This window comes from Lissotriton vulgaris, chromosome 6, assembly GCF_964263255.1.
Source record: "Lissotriton vulgaris chromosome 6, aLisVul1.2, whole genome shotgun sequence".
NCBI lineage: Eukaryota > Metazoa > Chordata > Amphibia > Caudata > Salamandridae > Lissotriton > Lissotriton vulgaris.
The window spans coordinates 1,240,543,963-1,240,562,625 of NC_141694.1; the positions used below are offsets into that span (position 1 = coordinate 1,240,543,963).

Below are 18,663 nucleotides of genomic sequence, written 5' to 3' on the forward strand. Positions count from 1 at the left end.
AAGGTTTGGGCGCTGCCCCCAGGTTTACAGGATTTTGTAAATCTGGGGCAGCATCAAAATCCATGGGGGTTGAGTGGGAACACCCACCGCAACACCCATGGAATGCCTTCTTGATGCAGAGTGAGGCAACGCAGCGACTTACGCTGCTTTGTCTTAACCTATATCTGAGGCCATGCAAAACCACGCAGGGTGACCACGCGTCGCCTCATAGATATGATTGAGATGCTTGTGCTGCCGGGGCTTCAAAAAAAGTGATGCTCTGGCGGCACAACATTGCCATAAATAAGCCCCAAAATATTGTGGAAGTTTTTCAAGTCTTCCATAATCTGGTAGCTAAATTAAATAATGGGCAGCTTAAATGAAAAATACATTTTAAAAGGTTGTTACTCAGTGGGAAAAACACTGTAGTACATTATGAAACCTCTATTAGCTAATGCACTGCAGAGGTCTTTGTGTAACCAAAGAGCCACAGAATTAAATCTTGGTTGGTGCAGTGGAGAATAGTGACTTGCGTATTTTTAATGCTAAGAGATCACAGCATGTGACAGAAAGCACCGTGAATGTGTAAGTCATTATTTTATACTTGCATTACGCATAATAGAAGATAGACTACTACAAAATGTGCAAATAGTTTTACGATAAAATGGTGTTTCCAAAATGTAGATTTTAGTAATATCAGACCGTACATAAATGCCCTTTTGTTTTACATACCTGTCCCATCAACCCCTCCTTGGAGGTACTAAGCGCTGTGTAAATACAATTACGATTAAAAGCACACACTTCTCAGCCCAGTTATTAACCCTTTGCACTACCCCTAAAAAAACAAATCTTTGTCATCACAATGCTTGGAGTGATTCAATCAATTAAGGCCAGAACTGGCTCCCAAGCATCCTTCGCATTTGCAGATTACCCTTTACATTTGCAGATTGACGCATAGCGCACAATTGCATTCCATTCAGGAAAGCAGGCACTCTGGGACAAAGGCTTGTTTAGCTGTCTGCCCGGCATTATTTCACAGCACAGGAAACTCAATTCATGAAATTTCAGCTAAAGCATTTGAACAATTGGAATTAACCATCCCAGGACAGTTGTCTTTTTTCCAAAACGAAGAGCAAACGTTTTGGATTCCAATAGAGGTGAGGCCTGGGAATGCACGCCACCGTCCAAGGGCTCCAAGGCTCTCTTGGGGATGGTGCCCCATAGAAAGAAGACCTCTGAGTTAGTGAAAAATCTGCTTGATTACATTTAGGACAGTATGAGTACTTCAGGCAATCTATAAAGGTCATAGATTTCCACCAGTATTCCTTCGATTTGTTTGTAAAACGAATATGTAGCGCACACTTAGGAGTGCTGCCAGCCAGACCAGATTCATGACTTTATTTGGAAAAGGGTCTTAATTGGACTTATTTGATACTGAAAAAGTACCTTGTGAATACTAATGCTCTCAACATGGGACTGAAGAATTGCATCCAAAACAATGAGAAGATAAATATATTTTCTGGGCATGCCATAGAGAACACGTATTCTGCATTCCACATACCATTATAAATTGTGTACGTCTATACTCTGGCCAACAAAAACTGTAAAATAATCTTTTAACATGCCTAGACATTGTAGCTTACCTTTAGCGCACCTTTGGTGCGCCCGCTGCGCGTGTCTGCTGCGCGTTAGGGGGGGCATGTCTCTTATTCCCAAGACCCTCTGATTTGCCTCGAGTGCACACAGGAAGTCTATTCACTTCCTGTGTGTTTGTGAAAAGTCTGTCTTCCCTCCACAACAATCTGGCCGAAAGTCGGCGGTGGACCGGGGAAGCAGCAGTAAGGTGAGCAAGATTAAAAAGTACACACCTGCAGGTTTGTTCCCACCCATTCTGTGAAGGAAGAAGCAATGTCACAATGATAATTCAGACAGCATTATCTCCCAGGGTGAATATAGACACACCCAAGTCACAACAGAAACGAAATACCTCTCCTTGAGGTTAATAATAAGCGTAAACTCCTCTGAGTCTCAATGGGTATCAAAAACCTCTCCTGAGGTTTAAGTGTTGCCTAACACTAGCAGAAGTAGCAGTAAAGAAACAAGAAGTCACCGCCTTGGTAAACAACAGCTCAAAGAATGCGGTGACTGATATGAGCAAGGCAAATTGTCCCGAACTAAAGGTACGCGAGTATCATACAGCGCACCACCCAATTACATTACCTGTTGAAGAGCAGTCGATTCAAGGGTCCTCTGGAACAGCTCCAAACACTGGAAACGCTAGAGCGTCAGGAATGAATAATCTGCCTCGAGCCAGTCGCGAAGCCGCAACTTACAGAATTCCAGCAGGATCCTTCTGTCCGTCGACCCCAGAACAGGAAGCAGAACCCGGACTCATGGGAGTTGTGATCATGAACTGCTCGCCCCACTCTAGTTCATTCCGGACCGAGGAAGCAACAGCGTTTCACCTCTACAACATAAGGTAAGTTATGACAACCTGGGGCTAATAGATGTTGTGACAGCAATAAATCCAAAGTACGGCACCGATTGCGAGGTGTGCAGCGTCGGGCATGGAGTCACATGGACCCCCAAACAGTACCTTTGGAAACGAAGTCTATGACGATGCATGGCGTTGTGGAGGTGAGTTGTCGGTGCCGAGGTCGTGGCTGGCTCCCTGGCTACCACGGGGGAGGCATGGCGTGTCGTGTTCCTCTAAATCTTACTGTGAGGATTTGGCATCCATCTTTATTGAGAAGGTACACACTATATACAGATCCTTCACACCTAATGCCCTGTCTACTGCCCAGAGTTCTGAAGCAACCCCCATCAGACCTGAACATTCCAACAAACTCATGATAATTCCGGAAATTAGACAAGAGGCATTCATTAAACTGTGAAAAAGTTAAGTCCGGCTCTCCAGCCGACCATTTAAAACCTGCACAATTTAGGGAAGCGCCAACTCTCATTCTTGAACCTCTTCGACAGATTATTAACTCATCTTTGAATTCTGCGGTGATACCAGCAAGATGGAAACAGGCCTGGGTCTCACCTATTATAAAAAAACTACATTAGATCCCACTAAACCGGAGAACTTCAGGCCTATCTCCCTGCTCCCCTTGCCTGCAAATGTGACTGAAGCACACGTCAAGTCCTTACCAGCTTCCTCCAATCCAATAATATTCTGGACGCCTCTCAACACGGCTTTCGAGCCGGTCACAATACCGAGACGGCGCTCTTAAGCGTGACGGAACATCTTTGGTCCATTTTTGACTCGGGTCAAACGGTGGCAGAGTGCTGCCTTTGACACTGTCTTGCATGCAATTCTGTTGCATCGGCTGGAAGAAGTGGGCATCGGAGGGCAAGCGTTGGAGTGGTTCAGAGCCTTCCTAACTGGAAGAAGCTTCTGGGTTTCCACCCTGCTGTTCCTTTCTAAAGCACATACCATTGACCAGGGAGTTCCTCAGGGCTCGGCTCTTAGCCCTACGTTATTTAATCTTTATGTGCAGCCACTGGCTGCAGTCGCTAAGCTATGGGAACTTGATATGGTCTCATATGCGGACGACACACAGCTAGTGGTAGCCCTGATGGAGGACACCGTTCACAATGCCACCAGATTTAAATGCGGCCTCACGGCCGTAGCAGACTGGATGACGCTTAACTGTCTGCAGCTTAACGCCAGCAAGACGGAGGTTCTACTAGTGGGGAAAAACGCATCTGCCTGGGGAGGGAACTGGTGGCCCGATACTCTAGGGATCCTTCTTGTTTCAAAAATGGAGGTAAAAAATCTTGGAGTATGGATCGACTCCTCTCTCAGCTTCTGTACCCACACCAAGAAAACAGCTGCCACATGTTTTGGGATTCTACGGAATCTCAATCCCATTCTGAAATTCTTTGACCAGCATACCCGCCAGCTTATAGTGCAATCCACTATCCTCTCCCGTCTCGATTATGCCAGCTCCTTGCTGTTAGGAGCTAACCAGGCAGAGGTCAATAGGATACAGCGGGTCCAGAATGTGGCAGCAAGAAGCCTAGTTGGCTACCGCGTTTCCTTCCAGTAGCAAGTACCCTGAATAAACTCCACTGGCTACCAGTGGCTAAATGGATCCAATTTAAGGCTCTGTGCCTATCATTTAAAATCATAAAATTGGAGACCCCACCTACGATCTGTGCACTACTTACCCCCTATGTGCCCCCTCGAGCCCTGCGATCGGAAGGCCAGAACCTTGTAATTGTTCCACGTGTGAAGCGCTCAAGGATGGGCGGACGTTCCTTTCGTTTCATGGCTGCTAAACTGTGGAACTCCCTGCCATCCTGGATACTTGGCCTAAACGATCTGCTCACTTTCAGGAAAGCCATCAAAACACACCTTTTTCCCTAGGAAGATTTGGTTATGTTTCGATCTGCGGTGTGACTGGTGACTGAAGTTTCCTTGCTTTTTCTGGAAGCGCCGGGACGCCCCTTAGCTGGGGCACCTGAGCGCTATAGAAATGTTACTAACATAACATAACATGTGATTTGTTAACATGAATTAAGGTGCATTGCACGGATACATTGAGGCTTTAATCGTGCTACATGTTCTCTATTGCCATTTAACAGGGGAGGATCTCTGGTTAAGTATCTTCTCTTCCCCTGTGACGCTAGGCATTTTATACCTTTGGGTAGGTACTGAACGTTCTTCTGTAGATCATACAGGGTATAGCGAGACTTATTGAGGTTGCTTGTTCATGAGAATTTTATGCCTTCTGTGTATTACAGGATCAAATCCTTACGGTTCGTAACTGAATTCAAACAGGCCGTATTGCAATGCAGCCTGCCTTTATTTTTCTTTACAGGTAAAATTAAGTCCTTACTTAAGTTTGCATTATTGGGGTGCTTGTACAGATAGCTAATGTGTGCATTTCTCTTCTAGGTCTCCTTCCCTGCTGTTCCCTTCCCTTCCTTCCCTCACTTGATCCGATCAAGATTCTGTGTTGCTTATTACAGCCGAATTGAGACAGTCAAGAGGTGGACCCTAACTGAGCATCAAATCGGCTCAAAGGAATTCGCAAATGACACAAGTGGAGCTATTAGTTTTCTACAAGCTTTATTTTGGAAATAACTGTGTTTAAGTGTAATTTTAGGGAAAAATCCATTACAATGCAGTCATTACAACGCACTACCTTTACAACACAACTGCCTTTACATCGCACGACATTACAACGCATGCCATTACAACACGTCACTACAATGCATGCCATTACAATACATACCATTACAACATATTGCATAACAACTCATTATACGGTAAGTAAGCGAGATTTTTTAGCTTTAGGGTGGGTATGGGTTTTGGGGTACATGGGAATAGTAATTGTTACCCCTAGACTATCCAACACGTTCCCTACTGTTGCATTCTCTGGAGTGGTAATAGCAATTTTTACCCCTACACTATCCAACACTTACCCTACTGTTGCACTCACTGGAGTGGGAATAATAATTTTACCCCTACACTATCCAACACTTATCCTACTTTTGCCCTAAAAGTATTATGCGTTGTAATGGTATGCATTGTAATGGCATGCGTTGTAATGGAATGTGTTGTAATGGTAGTTTTAAAAAATGTGTTGTCAAATCAAGCGATGTAATGGGAATTGCGATGTAAAAACTGCATTGTAAAGCATGAGTTGTAATTATTTGTGTTGTAATTGTGTGTGTTGTAAAGTCATATATTTGTTATTTTACTACATGTACATTGGATTTTTGTTTTTTGGTCTTGTTAGATAAAGATACTTTATTTTTCTAAACCATTGCGCTTTACATTTGTGGTGTTATCGCTCACTGTATTACTGTGTGTTTTGAGTACAAATACTTTACACATTGCCTCTAGGATGAGCCTGTCTGCTCGTGCCAAGCTGGGATGGATTTTTGGGCATGGATGAACACAGATCATGTGTATTCTTCATGACATAGGCCAGTCTCATTTTAAGGAGGTTTGCTTAGGCGTGGAGGATCACACTAAGCGCTACTCTGAAGCAAGGATCCAGTTGAAGATAGCCTGCCTGACTCACAATTTGCTGCATTATAACACTCCAATTTTCCTGGCAAAACAACTCGAACTATCTGGTCTGAAACGGACACTAAAAAGCTCAAACACTCTACTGCTGAAACCGTATAAATTCCACAAGAAAACTTGCAACCGCTCTTTCTCAGGCCTCGCTTCAAGAATATGGAACGCTCTTCCCCTGGAAATCAGAACTAAACCCTCTATCACCTCATTCAAAAAAGAATGCAAAGGGCTGTTCCTGAAAAGCTTCCTGCAACTATAGACTTGAAGTCACCAAACGAACTTTTAGCTCATCCTTTACTGCCCGGATCTACCTCTTCTTAACCATGTTTAACTTTGTCTCCTTATATCTATGTTGATCACCCTAAGTCTGCTTACCTTCTTTTATGGTTTGCTTACATGTACAGCGCTCTGATACCCAGTCGGGTCATGTTCGCGCTCTATATAACTTTTCAAATCAAATGAAAAAATAAAAAATAGAATAATTAATACTCTCATGAAAGTAGAGGGCTACTGTCATTACCTGGAGTTAAGTGACAAGAGTGCAGTGGGGTCGGCCTACCCATTTTCTGTGTACTAGAATCTGTAATGTGAATAAGCCTTTTTAGGTCTTGTCTAGGCAGCGCTTGCGCTGTCTCTTCAAGACATGCTGTATTCAGGATATGGGCATAACGCACCACCCACTATCCCGCATCTTTTTAATTGGCTCCTGTCCCTGTCGTTTGTAAATGGTGGTTTTTCATTGGTAACAGGCTTTGTAGTCCCTCCTTAGTCCTGCCTTGTCTCTTCTTGTAACCTCCCATAAGACATGCTGTATTCAGGATATGGGCATAAAGCACCACCCACTATCCGCCATCTTTTTAATTGGCTCCTGTCCCTGTTGTATGTAAATGGTGGTTTTTCATTGGTAACAGGCTTTGTAGTCCCTCCTTAGTACCGCCTTGTCTCTTCTTGTAACCTCCCATGAGGACACCCCCTGTTAAATGTGTTGTTACTCCCTAGGTTTTAATTACAGCCTCAGAGCACTATTTTCTTAAAGGGCTGCAGGCAGGACTCACGCGTGGTCCTAAGCAAAGCTGGCAGTGGTTACTTTACTCACTAGCACATCTCATGTTTATATGAGACCTTCTAAAAATTTCCCTTTATCAGCTGCACACAGAGTACAATCTAATCCGGAATTTTTAATTTTTTTTCCAGAGTTTTATAAAGCGCGAACTTGACCCAAATCGGATATCAGAGCACTTTACATAGCACCAGTTTTGTTACATGAGGACACACATTCATTTTTGTTAGGCACGGGGAGATTACGTGGTTTGCCCAGAATCACAGGATGTTCAGCGTTTTGCAGAGACTCGTATATTTAGACTTAGCTATTTAAATGTACTTGTGGCACTGACTTGCATGCAATGCATTATGGGTAGGGTGGATTTACCATATCTTCTGCAGGGTGCAGTACCTTATGTGGCCAAAAGAGGTCCTATAGGACCTATTTTGGCCACATAAGGTACTGCAGCCTGCAACATGGCTAGGTAAAAAACATTGGCATTTCTAAAGGCAATAACTCTAACTCCAACAAATGCGTTACCAATTGCATTTCCAGTGCAATAGGTCTCGCATTTGTTAAAGTTAGAGCCGTTGGCATTGAAAATGACAATGTTTTTTTACTTTTGCTTTCTTATACCATTGGCAATAGTGCTGTGCAAATATAATAACTCCACTGGAAATAAAAAAACAAAAGTGAAAAACATTGCTATTTTCAACGCCAACAGCTCTAACTGTAACAAATGCAAGATCTATTGCATTGCATATGCTTGTTACCGTTGTCACTAGAGTTTAAAGATAAGTGACTGTATACTTAACTCACCCTTGACTTGCATGGACTGCATGCAATGCAGAACAGTATATGATACTTGCTTGTGTGTGCTGGGTTGTATGTGTGTGTCTGTGGATCGTACAACCCATGAAGGCTTCTGGATTCCATTTTGGAAGCCCATGGCCTGTGGAGGCTGAAGATGTGAGGACTGTATCCCACCACATACAGGAGATGTGTACTGCTGACATTCCTGAGGACTGGGCTGGGACGCACACACTGAAGGGAGACACTCTACTCTAAGACACTCTACTCCACGCTCCACTTCACCACTAACTTTTAGCTGAACAAAAGCCATGCTGGTGTACAACATATCTAAAACACATTGGCAAAACCAATAGCTCTTGACTAGGCGAGACCTATTAGCGTAGGCAGTGCTTGTTTAAAAGTCACTTTACAAATCAAATAACATGTTTAGCATTCAGGTAAGGTGTAGGTGGTTTGAAATATATGGAGTTACCTGTAGGTGGAAAGCTAGATTGACTGTTCTGTGATCTAATTTTGCTTTTTGCCGTCTACTTCCACCACAATCCTCCCCACAAAATACACACCCCCGGCAACTTCTTTGCACTTGAGATCATGGGGTTTTCTTTTTACATCGCTATGTAATAGTTTCCTATCAAATGGCTTTGATTATTTTTTGTGCTGCCTAAATGCAACTACACACAAGATAATATAAATCCCTGAACTAGCCGCCATGCCAAAGTTGTATGCCTTATTTTGGGCATAATGCCTGTGACCTTTGTCTTGTCAGTTCTTGTTATATTTTGATGATTGTTCTTATTGTAGGGACTGGGTTCATTACTCGGTTTGTATTTGGGGCCAAAAGAAATTACCACATTACCCCCACACTTCAACTTCCAATTGTTGCCAATTGAAGCAGGGGCTAGCTACAAGACTGCCTGCATCACACATAAGGCCTTGCACACATCCACTCCCTGTTACCTAGTGGGTGAACTCAAGCTATCAGGTGGCAGGAATGCCGAAGCAATGTGTAAAGATGAAGGCGGAGGCAGCATGTAGTCTAAAGAAGAGTTTACTGATGACATTAAAAGGGACCAACTGGTTGCACAATCCTTCTTGGGAAGCGTAACGAGAATCTGGAATTCACTACCACCAAATAAATGCACTACTACCTCCCTCACAACTTTGCAATGCAGTAGTTCTTGCATTAGGAAAGTTTGAGCTATTGGTATTGTAAATGACAATTTTTTTATTTATGTGTTGGTTTTGAAAATAGCGAAATTAATAGCTTTGTCATTTACAATGCCAATAGTTTTAACTTTCGCAAATGTGACACCTATAGCATTTTTTATGCAATACGTGTTGTATTTACGTGGCTTAGATGTATTGATATTACAAATAACAATGGCTTTTATTTTTTTTAAATAATTAATACTTAAAAGTTATTGCAATTTATGGAAATAGCTTAAACTTTTGTAAATAACTTTTGTAAAGATTATGTTCAGTGTATTTTATTGTGACGAAAATACAAGAACAGAAGTGAAATATTAACATCTTTTTGTGACATTTGTAATAAAGCTTGAAACATTGAGAGAACATATTTGAACCAGTTGTTGTTGAATGGTTGTACAGACTGATGCTGTGATGGCGCTGAGTGATGTTGTGGTGGTGACGAGTGATGCTGTGGCGTTCAGTGATGCTGTGGTAGAGCATAGTGATGTTGTGGTGCCCCTGAGGGATGCTGTGGTGGTGCTGAGTGATGCTGTGGTGATGCGATAGATAGAGTGAGGGCGATAGAAAGCTAGAGGGAGGGCGATAGATAGAGGGAGGGTGATAGATAGAGGGAGGGCGATAGATAGAGGGAGGGTGATAGATAGAGGGAGGGCGATAGATAGAGGGAGGGCGACAGATAGAGGGAGGGCGACAGATAGAGTGAGGGCGACAGATAGAGTGAGGGCGACAGATAGAGTGAGGGCGATAGTTAGAAGCGTGCACTGACGTCTGGTGGTGTGTGTGTGAATGGTGAAATTGTGCACTGACGGCTGGTGGTGTGTGTATGCCTGGCGAAAGCATGCAGTGACGGCTGGTGGTGTATGCGTGCCTGGTGAAAGTGTGCACTGATGGCGTGTGTGTGCCTGGTGAAAGTGTGTACTATGTCTGTTGGTGTGTGTCCGGTGAAAGCGTGCACTGATGGCTGGTGGTGTTTGTGTGTGGTGAAAGCGTGTACTGATGAGTGATGGTGTCTGTGCGTGGTGAAAGTGTCCACAGACGGTTTGGTTTTCAGTGTAGTTGTGTGTGTGTTTTTATGTGTGGTTGTATGTGGTTGTGGGTGTGTGTGGTGTTGTGTGTGTGGTTGCACTGTAAGGCATTCCCGAGCATGGCAGTGCTAGAGTTCACACCTTTCAGTGAGAGGCTTTGGGGTAGAGGTGTGCCAGATTGCAGCATGTGTACTAAAATAGATCAGCCTAACAAAAGTGTGTAAAAGACAATAAATAAAAAATAGTTGTCTAACAATTAGGTGGGTAGGATGGTGGTGTGTCTGCCTGCTAGAAGCGTGCACTGATGGCTGGTGGAAGCGTGCACGGACAAAAGGTGGTGGGTGTGCCTGGTGGAAGCATGCAAATATAGCTGGTGTTGTGTATGCCTGGTGAAAGTGTGCACTGACAGCTGGAGGAGTGTGCCTGTTAAAACGTGTACTGGCAGCTGGCAGTGTGTATCTGGCTTGTGACAGAGTGCACTAACGGCTGGTGGTGTGTGTCTGATGGAAGCGTGCACAGACAACTAGTAGTGTGTGTGCATGATGGAAGCATGCACTGACTGGTGATGATGCCATTTGGACCTTCTGAAGTATTTAGCCAAGCAGCACATTATCCTGGGTGCTACACCATCTACTGTTACTTCAGATGCATTGGTTAACGACCACACAACCAAGGATGGACTTCCGTGCTTTTTAATGAAAATATGAAAAGTTGTGTATGTGTGTCGTGAAAAAAACAGTGGAAGTGAGAGACAGGTAACAGGTAAAGGGACGTCGCTAGCAGTGGTGCAGCAGGTGGCGCCAGATCAACTGCAACCTCACGCTATATGTGAAGCACATGCGGCTTGATTGCCACATGACTGTAGGTAAAAACTCACATGGACAAGGAATTAGCGCATCAGAAGTTCAGTGTGATGAATCAAAAAGTTCCACAGTCAGAAGGGACAACATGTGTTAACTGTTTCTGTTTTATCTTTAGCCAAGAATAAAGAAAGAATATAGAAATTAGTCTTTGTGGACTTTATTGTGCATTGATTACATTGAAAGTTTGCTTTTCCTCGGCCGTGAATCAGAAATAAAGTTTTGATGTTTTTTACTTTAAAACTAAGAGATAGTTGGGCCATTTTCCGTCCTTGCACATGTGCACATTACGGTGTCTGAAAGCCCTCAGTGCTCCGTACGGGACTGTCACATACCCAGATTCAGGTAGGAAAGCACCTGGGGTGATTCATTCTTTAGGGCTGGTGGCTGCTTCCGGAGCGCGCTGTGAAACTACCACCTGACCCTGCTGGCTGGACGAAATGTCGAAGAAAAAGCTAATTTCCGATAAGCCTGCTAAAAGGGGTGTCAACTTGAAGGCAGAGCCATGCTCTGTGAGCGGATGTGTGGGCAAAGAGGGTGGGGGCGCTGCGGTGACTGTCTGTGGGCAGAAGAGAGGCAAGGCCTCTGCCCAAAATCCTGCCCTGAAGGGATATCCCAGGAGTGAGAACGAGAAAAGGCCTGTTCTGGGGTTGGGGATCCCCGGAATGAGAGAATACAAGGCAAAAGGGGAAGGAGAAGCGTGCAGCGAAAGAGGGAGTAAAGGTCTACTGAGAGAGCAACTATTGAGAGCCAGAGAAGGGGAGGACATGAAAATAAAGGAGAAACAAGGGGTATATAGTTTGCGCGATCTGAATATGCAAAGGAGGTGGGGTGATGTGAAGGGAATGGACAGTCCAAAGATATAGAAAAGGATAGCCGGAACATATGAAAACAGTGGAGGGAACGGGGAAATAATAAAAAGGTAACACAGAGATTATGAAGTGAGCAGAGAATAGAGTAAACTAAAAAGGGAAGCAGTAAAGAAAAAAGCTAGAAAAGAGATTGAGGAAGTGAGTGAAGAGGGTAGAGATAAAGTAGGGGAGAAAGAGGGGACTGAAGAAGAGTTTGAGAAGGATGAGATAAAGAGTGTGTCTGAAGAGAGAAGGGAGAATGAAAAGGAGAGTATATACAAAGAGAGTGGAGAGGGAAGACAAAAAAAGAACGGGGTAGATGAAAAGAGCAGAGAAAAGGAAAAATAAACAGAGACATGGAAGGTGTACATAGAGAGGACACAAGAAAAAGTAGAGTGAGGAACGTGCAAGTGAGTGAAAGTGTATCTAAATGGGAAAAGAAGAAAGATGAATAAAAACAAAGTATGGAGAGGTGAATACAGGGAGTACACCGATACTCTTGGGGTGAGAGGGAAGACTGGATCCTAAGCTCGAGGGGAGAGGACAATAAAGGGAGAGAAGGGAAAGTACAGTGGCCTGGAGAGCACATGGGTTGGAGGGTGGGAGAGCAGGTTGTGGAGGGTGGAAAGTCAAAGATTGGTCAGTGTGTGTGGAGAGAATCGGATTTGGGAAGGGGCAGAAGAAGATTCTCAGAGGTGAGAAATAGAACGGGAGAGAGCATAGCTGGGTAACGTTCTGTGCAAGGAGGCATACGAGACTAAGGGCTAGATGCATCAAGGGTTTTTGCATTCGCAAATGGTGCGAATCGCAAATTTCGGTCGTTTGCGAATGCAAATCCCGTTTTTGGGATGCATGAAGCATTTTGCTATTTTCGCAATTTAAGAAATCGCAATTTTATTGCGATTTCTTAAATTGCGATTGCATTTAAGAAATCGCAATTTTACGATTTCTTAGAAGTCTAACTTCACGCTAATTTACCGAAAACTTTCAAACATGCACTAGTTGCATATTTGAAAGTTTTCATTTACACACACACACATGTCCTTGGGTCATTGTGTGTGTAAATTGCACTTACAATTCAATTTCAGGGGTGCAGGGAGGGGTTCTTTAAACCCCCCCTGCACCCTTGAAATTGCATTCACATTTTGCGAATCGTAATTTGAAATTCGCAAAATGTGAATGCCTTCCCATTCAATCCTATGGGCCTTTTGGGCAATAGAAATCAATGGGAAGGGTTTTCCTTAATTGCGATTCGCAAATTGTAAATCGCAATTAAGGAAAAATACTGAATCGCTATAAAATTTGCGATTTTTTGATGCATAGCATTTTGCGATTTCTTAATTGCGATACCTTAATTTTTGCAATTAAGAAATCTCAAAATATTACAATGATGCATCTAGCCCTAAGTGCTCACAGTTCAGGCAGACAAAAGAAAACAGGGTTCATTCAGGTGGGAAAGCGATTTGTCCAGGATCACCCGAGCGGCCTAGTGATGAAGCCAAGATCTCCAGAGTCTACAATTAGGTCACTGAGAATAGTATGTTGCCCAGATGAGGGGATAGGAAGGAATACGTGATATAGAGGGGAATAGATATATCAAAATGTAAAGAAAAAGCGAGAACTAGAGGTGAGGTGGGGAGAAGGTGACTGAGTGGGCTTACCAATTAGGAGAGTGGGTGTCTGTGGCACAGCAGTTTTGAGGAGAGTCGGAGGAGAAGAAAATGGGAGTCAGAACAGTGGAGCGTTATTGAAATACGAGGGCAAATGGGCGGGGAGGATAGAGTCGCCCGGTTAAAGATGGAGGTGGGGAGGGAGGAGGGAAAGACAGCAGCGACTAGAAATCAACAAAGGGACGTGGATGAGGCGCTGTAAGACTGGAAACAGAGAGAAGAGCAGTGGCGTAAATAAAGGTGTACAGAGACAGTGGGCAATGGAGAAAGAGGAGGTGAAGGGGTGCAAATGTGGAAAGTGTGTTGGTAGTGGAAGAAAAGTGAAGAGGCAAATGGGAGAAACAAGGAGGGTGGTGGGGAGGGAACCAGGATGTGGATGCGGTAGTGCAAAGTGAACAGCACACAGAGAAATGGTAGGTGGGAGGAGAAATCATTAACACCGGTTGCAAACATCAGCTGCGTATGTTTGCCTCGAAAGCCAACAAACAGCATTCCAAGAACACGAGCTGAGGCAAAAAAAACAGTGCACAGAAAGAACTGAAATGAACATTAGCAAAATGAGACATGTAACAGGGGGGATGTATGTTGTTACAACGCATGCTTTTAGCACGCATGCTGTAACAACGCGGTTTTTATACCGCATTCTTTTACAACGCATAACAGAAAGGGGTGTTGGATAGTGAATATTTTAATTTACTATTCCAACACCAGTCCCCGTTGACACTAGGGAAGGTGTTGGAAAGTAAATTAAAAGTATTCCCTATCCTTGAGCGCCCCCCAGAGTCATGCGTTGTAATAGAATGCGATTTAAAAACTGCGTTGTAATAGCACTGCGTGCTAAAAGTTGCGTGGTAAACGACGTTCCCCAACAGGGGACGTCTCCATGTGAGGTTCCAAAAGGAGGGGCTAATAAGCATAGTCACTAAACAAAAGAAGGCATTTATGAAGGGCAATAACAGGAACCAACGAAAACAAGCTCTCTGCATTGCTGTGGCAGGGGTGCATTCCTTTGAAGTCTGATGCCGAGGCACACTACTACACTAGAACAAGTCCACCCTACCCATATAGGAAAATGGCCCACAAGGAGTCCACGGATTTAAGTACGCAACATTGAGCTCACCAACAAGCGACGGGCAGGCCACAGGATAGATTCAACTCCAAGTTATAAATGTACAAAATCTTTATTTTCTTTTTTAGAGTTTCTTCGCACACATTTTATCCAAGATAGTTGATAAAGTGACCTATAGGTTCATCAGTTCATTTAAGCAACACAAAGGTCAATAAATACATTTTACATAAACACCCCACATCAACCTCTCATCATACATACTCATACCCTCATCCAATCACACACAAGCATCCACTTCAGCATAAGACAATTTTTACACATTCCTCAACGTAATCCCCAGAGTGACACATAGGTAGGATCCTGCGGAGTCCTCTCAGCAAAATGCCGGAGAGTCCAGGTCGATATGGCAGGACCCCCAAGAGTAACGCAGAGGCACAGACAAATGGTGTGCGAGCGGCTACCTTTCAAGTCTGCTGGGGGGGGGGGGGCGGGCGAGCAAATGCTGAGCGCGCGCCCGGCGCACAAGCACTGGCCATAATTTGCATTCCAAAGCCCTCTTGGCAGCCTTTCCTGGAGCCCCTACATAATTCTCGCCAAAGCAATGCGCAAGCGCATTGGCTCAGCGAGACCTAAAAAGGAGCTGAAAGTCCTCCCCTTACAACTATATTTTAGCTAAAACAAAATTCTTGACACAGACCCCTAAACAACCTCAACCTTTCTATTGCTGTATATTTTTTGCAGTGTATTTGAGCGTGAAAGAACATGTTCTACCAGTTTTTAGAGAGCTTCAGATGACATACAGGTTAGTTTGAACTTTAATTTGTGGTGAGCGCCAGGGGCAATAAAGAATAGGCTAGATGATATAATTACCGCTGAATTTTACATTTTAAAGCTATATAGGTGTGATTATATTGATTGAGGTTATTACGATTTCTATGGAGTTAAATTGTACTTTGATTAATCTTTTTATTGTATTTATAACGTATACAGAAGGTCTCTTTATACTTAAGGAAGCAATGGGCAATTATTGGAGGAGAGGGGTTGGAATGTGGGGTGGCAATGTGAGATTGACAATGTGGGTGTTGTTTTGTGTTATTTTAAAGTGAAAATAAGTCAAATGATTGTTGGCCTTGTTCGACTCAAATCAAACAATAAAATAAATTAATGAATACTGCTGTAGACAACCTCAACCTTTTTAAGACCATATGTACCTTTGTACACTCTGTATACTACCTTAACCTTTTATAATGTATTTGGACATTCTGTTTTATGTAAAGAATTACCAAGGGGTAAGAAGGGTGCTTGTGTTGGCATAACCTTAGTGCACACAACTCCATGCACCCCTCAGAAAATTGGTACCCAGGGCCCAGCTCGCCCAACAGTGTCTGATGGGGCTGTGACACCTAAAGATATAGTATCCGTAACTGAGCGTCACTGCGCTGAATGAACTACCCTTACCGCCAGAACCGGGTTCTGGCGGTAGGCTGAGTTACGGATACTATATCTTGAGGTGTCACAGCCCCATCAGACACTGTTGAGATGCAGTTATTAAAGCCTTAAGATCTCCTTTTCTATAGGCAGCTAAAATTACCTCTGACGTGGTAGGTAGATTGATTTTATAACTACCACGGTGTGTAGATAGTTTGCACACGGTCCTGAAGAATTGCCGTATGATCCGTAGGACGTTTGAGGCAAGAAACATGTTGACCCCATTAGAGTAGAGCACTAGGATCTTGAACCATCATTTTCATTTAAGTCGCCACTCTATCCCTCCTTTTTAATCAGGTGGGAGCCATTCTATTAAAATTATTCTTTGGACTACCAAACCTGTTTTAGCCTTCACTAATCACACACACATCTATACTTCTTTTGGCCCCTCACTCACACCGCACCCAACGGCAAGGAACAAAGATCTCCGCCAAAGAGACCCATATTGGGTGCCCATCGGGTATTGCAGCGCCAACCCGACCAGGAGCAGACCCAATGATGAAGCAGGACACCTAGCTGGCTGGGTGTGTGAGGGCCTTAGTTCCGAAGGGAGGAATCCCCCTCCCTACACATCCACCAAAGGACAAACCGGTCCTGTAGTCTGATTCAGGTGTACCACTCTCCACCAGACTCTTCGCTTGACACACTTAGGAACCGCCTACCACATTTGTTGTTTGACATCAAGAAAACCATCATCTTAGTGAGGCAGCTGGGGGAGGTCCGAGGATGATTTTCTTATGGGGTCAGTCCCTGCTCATCCAGGTACTGTCCAGTGAATACTAAAGCGACCCCCTGCGGCCTCGTTTAATTCACTACCATCAGCAAAGGCGCCACATTTTCTCCGCCCACCTCAGGGAGCTATCCTAGCAAAGGCTGGCTCTGGTTGTATTGTCTTCCTTAAACCTTCTGTAACTTCCATGTAACTAAATATTACTCCAGTTAAGCACTCTAGCACCTTTAGGCATACATGCCAAAAGACCCGTTTCAGGCGGGAGACTACCGATTTTTTAAGCCAAAAATGGTTTTAAGTGTCTCCCGCCTGAAATGGCATTTTCTACAGTAGAAGTCAATAGGGAATTTTCATTCTCCCAACTTTTTATTTTAAATCTCCTGCGTCCCTGTCCTAAAATGTTGGCATGTATGCTTGTGGTAATGTGGCGTTCTATAAATATGCATGAATAAATAAATAAATAAAATATGTCTGTCAGTTCACGGACCTACTTTTTTTTTTTTTAATGTCCGCAGTCTCTACCAGTTTCGATTTTGAAAAGTTTATGACTCTCCCTTTCCGTAAATATTAGAGTAGGACGGTCCAGTCAAATACTGTGTGTAACACGTGCATTTAGAACTGGTGGGATTTTTAAATGAAGTATACATTAGTAAACTTACAGCGGGGAAGCTGGCCGTAGCTGTGAAGCCAGTTCCAAGAACGCATTCTTCTGGGTCAGTTGCCAATTGGACGTGCATTAACAATCAACCATATCTTCACCTTCTAAGATGGCCGATTACTTTGCGACCAAGAAGGATTGGACTGCGTACACATAATAGCTGTGAACTGGCAAGTCCAGGGTTTCACGTTGGAAAACGCAGCGGCCATTGTTGTATGCATAATTAAATGAAGGAGTGACCTGCTAGACCGCCATACCTCGTTTATTTCGATCATATTGCAAAAATACACATCGCCAATATATATTTTCGAAACAGTGATGAATTGTAATTGATCAGAACATCCAATCGTTTTAAGCACAAACTATGGCTATGCTGTCATTTTTCCAAAGATTTAAACTTTCCTAAAATGTGGAGAACTCGCGCCGTTTACCTGAAGGCGTGCGGCAAACAACGGTGTACCGTAGAATATCTGGCACATCTGTTAAACTGCAAGTGCACTGCATACTGAATTGTATGCATATGGAATTAATATTTATATTTCAAATGAAGTCTGCGGCCGTTTATGTGCTCAGAACCTACAATTGTGTACAGAGCATACACTGTGCTGTAGTAGGTCCAGAGGCAGAAGGAGAGCATAGCGAGCACCTCCTCACTCACCGTGCTGGTGTTCCGCAGGCTGTAGCGGCACAGCGTGTGGTCCAGGTCGAAGCCAATGACGTCACAGTCGGACAAACTGAAGGACTCTGCCATGTTGACGGTCTCAAGGAGCTCACGGCTTCAACCTGCTCGGGGAGATCACGAGTGGTGTCCTAGTGGCGGCGGGAGGCTTGGACTACTACTGACTGTTGGTGGATTACCGTGCCGCGTGCGTTTAGCATTATGCAAGAGACACACACAACAACAGACCCGATTCAGTAGTCCAGATCTTTAAAGCCAGAAATTGCTTTATTTAACCGGTCAACTGCCTAAACTTGCCTCTGCTTAAATAGAAACTGTAGCGTAAAATAACATACGCCCGATTTTGTTTCTCAATCTCTCCCTTTCCTGTTGGCATGCATGATCCTAAACAAAATCCGAGCTGCGTTTTTTTTGTCAGGCAGTTCCTGGCGTTGAAAGTGAATTTATGTGCATGTTTTATGTTATGTTATGTTAAGCAGTTTTTCAAAGCGCACGAATAATCAAGGGTGTCTTGGCACTATCTGAGCAAGAGGCATGCTAGATGAGAACC

At 43.8% G+C, this 18,663-nt stretch overlaps 1 protein-coding gene across 2 annotated transcripts in view; it reads right to left on the reverse strand.

The window, feature by feature from the left end:
• Positions 1 to 18,322, reverse strand: part of NT5DC1 (5'-nucleotidase domain containing 1) — a 1,423,540-nt gene extending 1,405,218 nt beyond the window's left edge. Inside the window, exon 1 of one of the 2 annotated variants that reach the window (XM_086927341.1) lies at positions 18,093 to 18,293. In XM_086927341.1, coding sequence (XP_086783467.1) covers positions 18,093 to 18,185 — 93 coding nt within the window. In that variant the 5' untranslated portion in view covers positions 18,186 to 18,293. Of the gene's footprint in view, positions 1 to 18,092 lie in introns of both variants that reach the window. The other variant, XM_086927342.1, reaches the window with a different exon arrangement.
• Between the last annotated feature and the right edge of the window lie 341 nt (positions 18,323 to 18,663).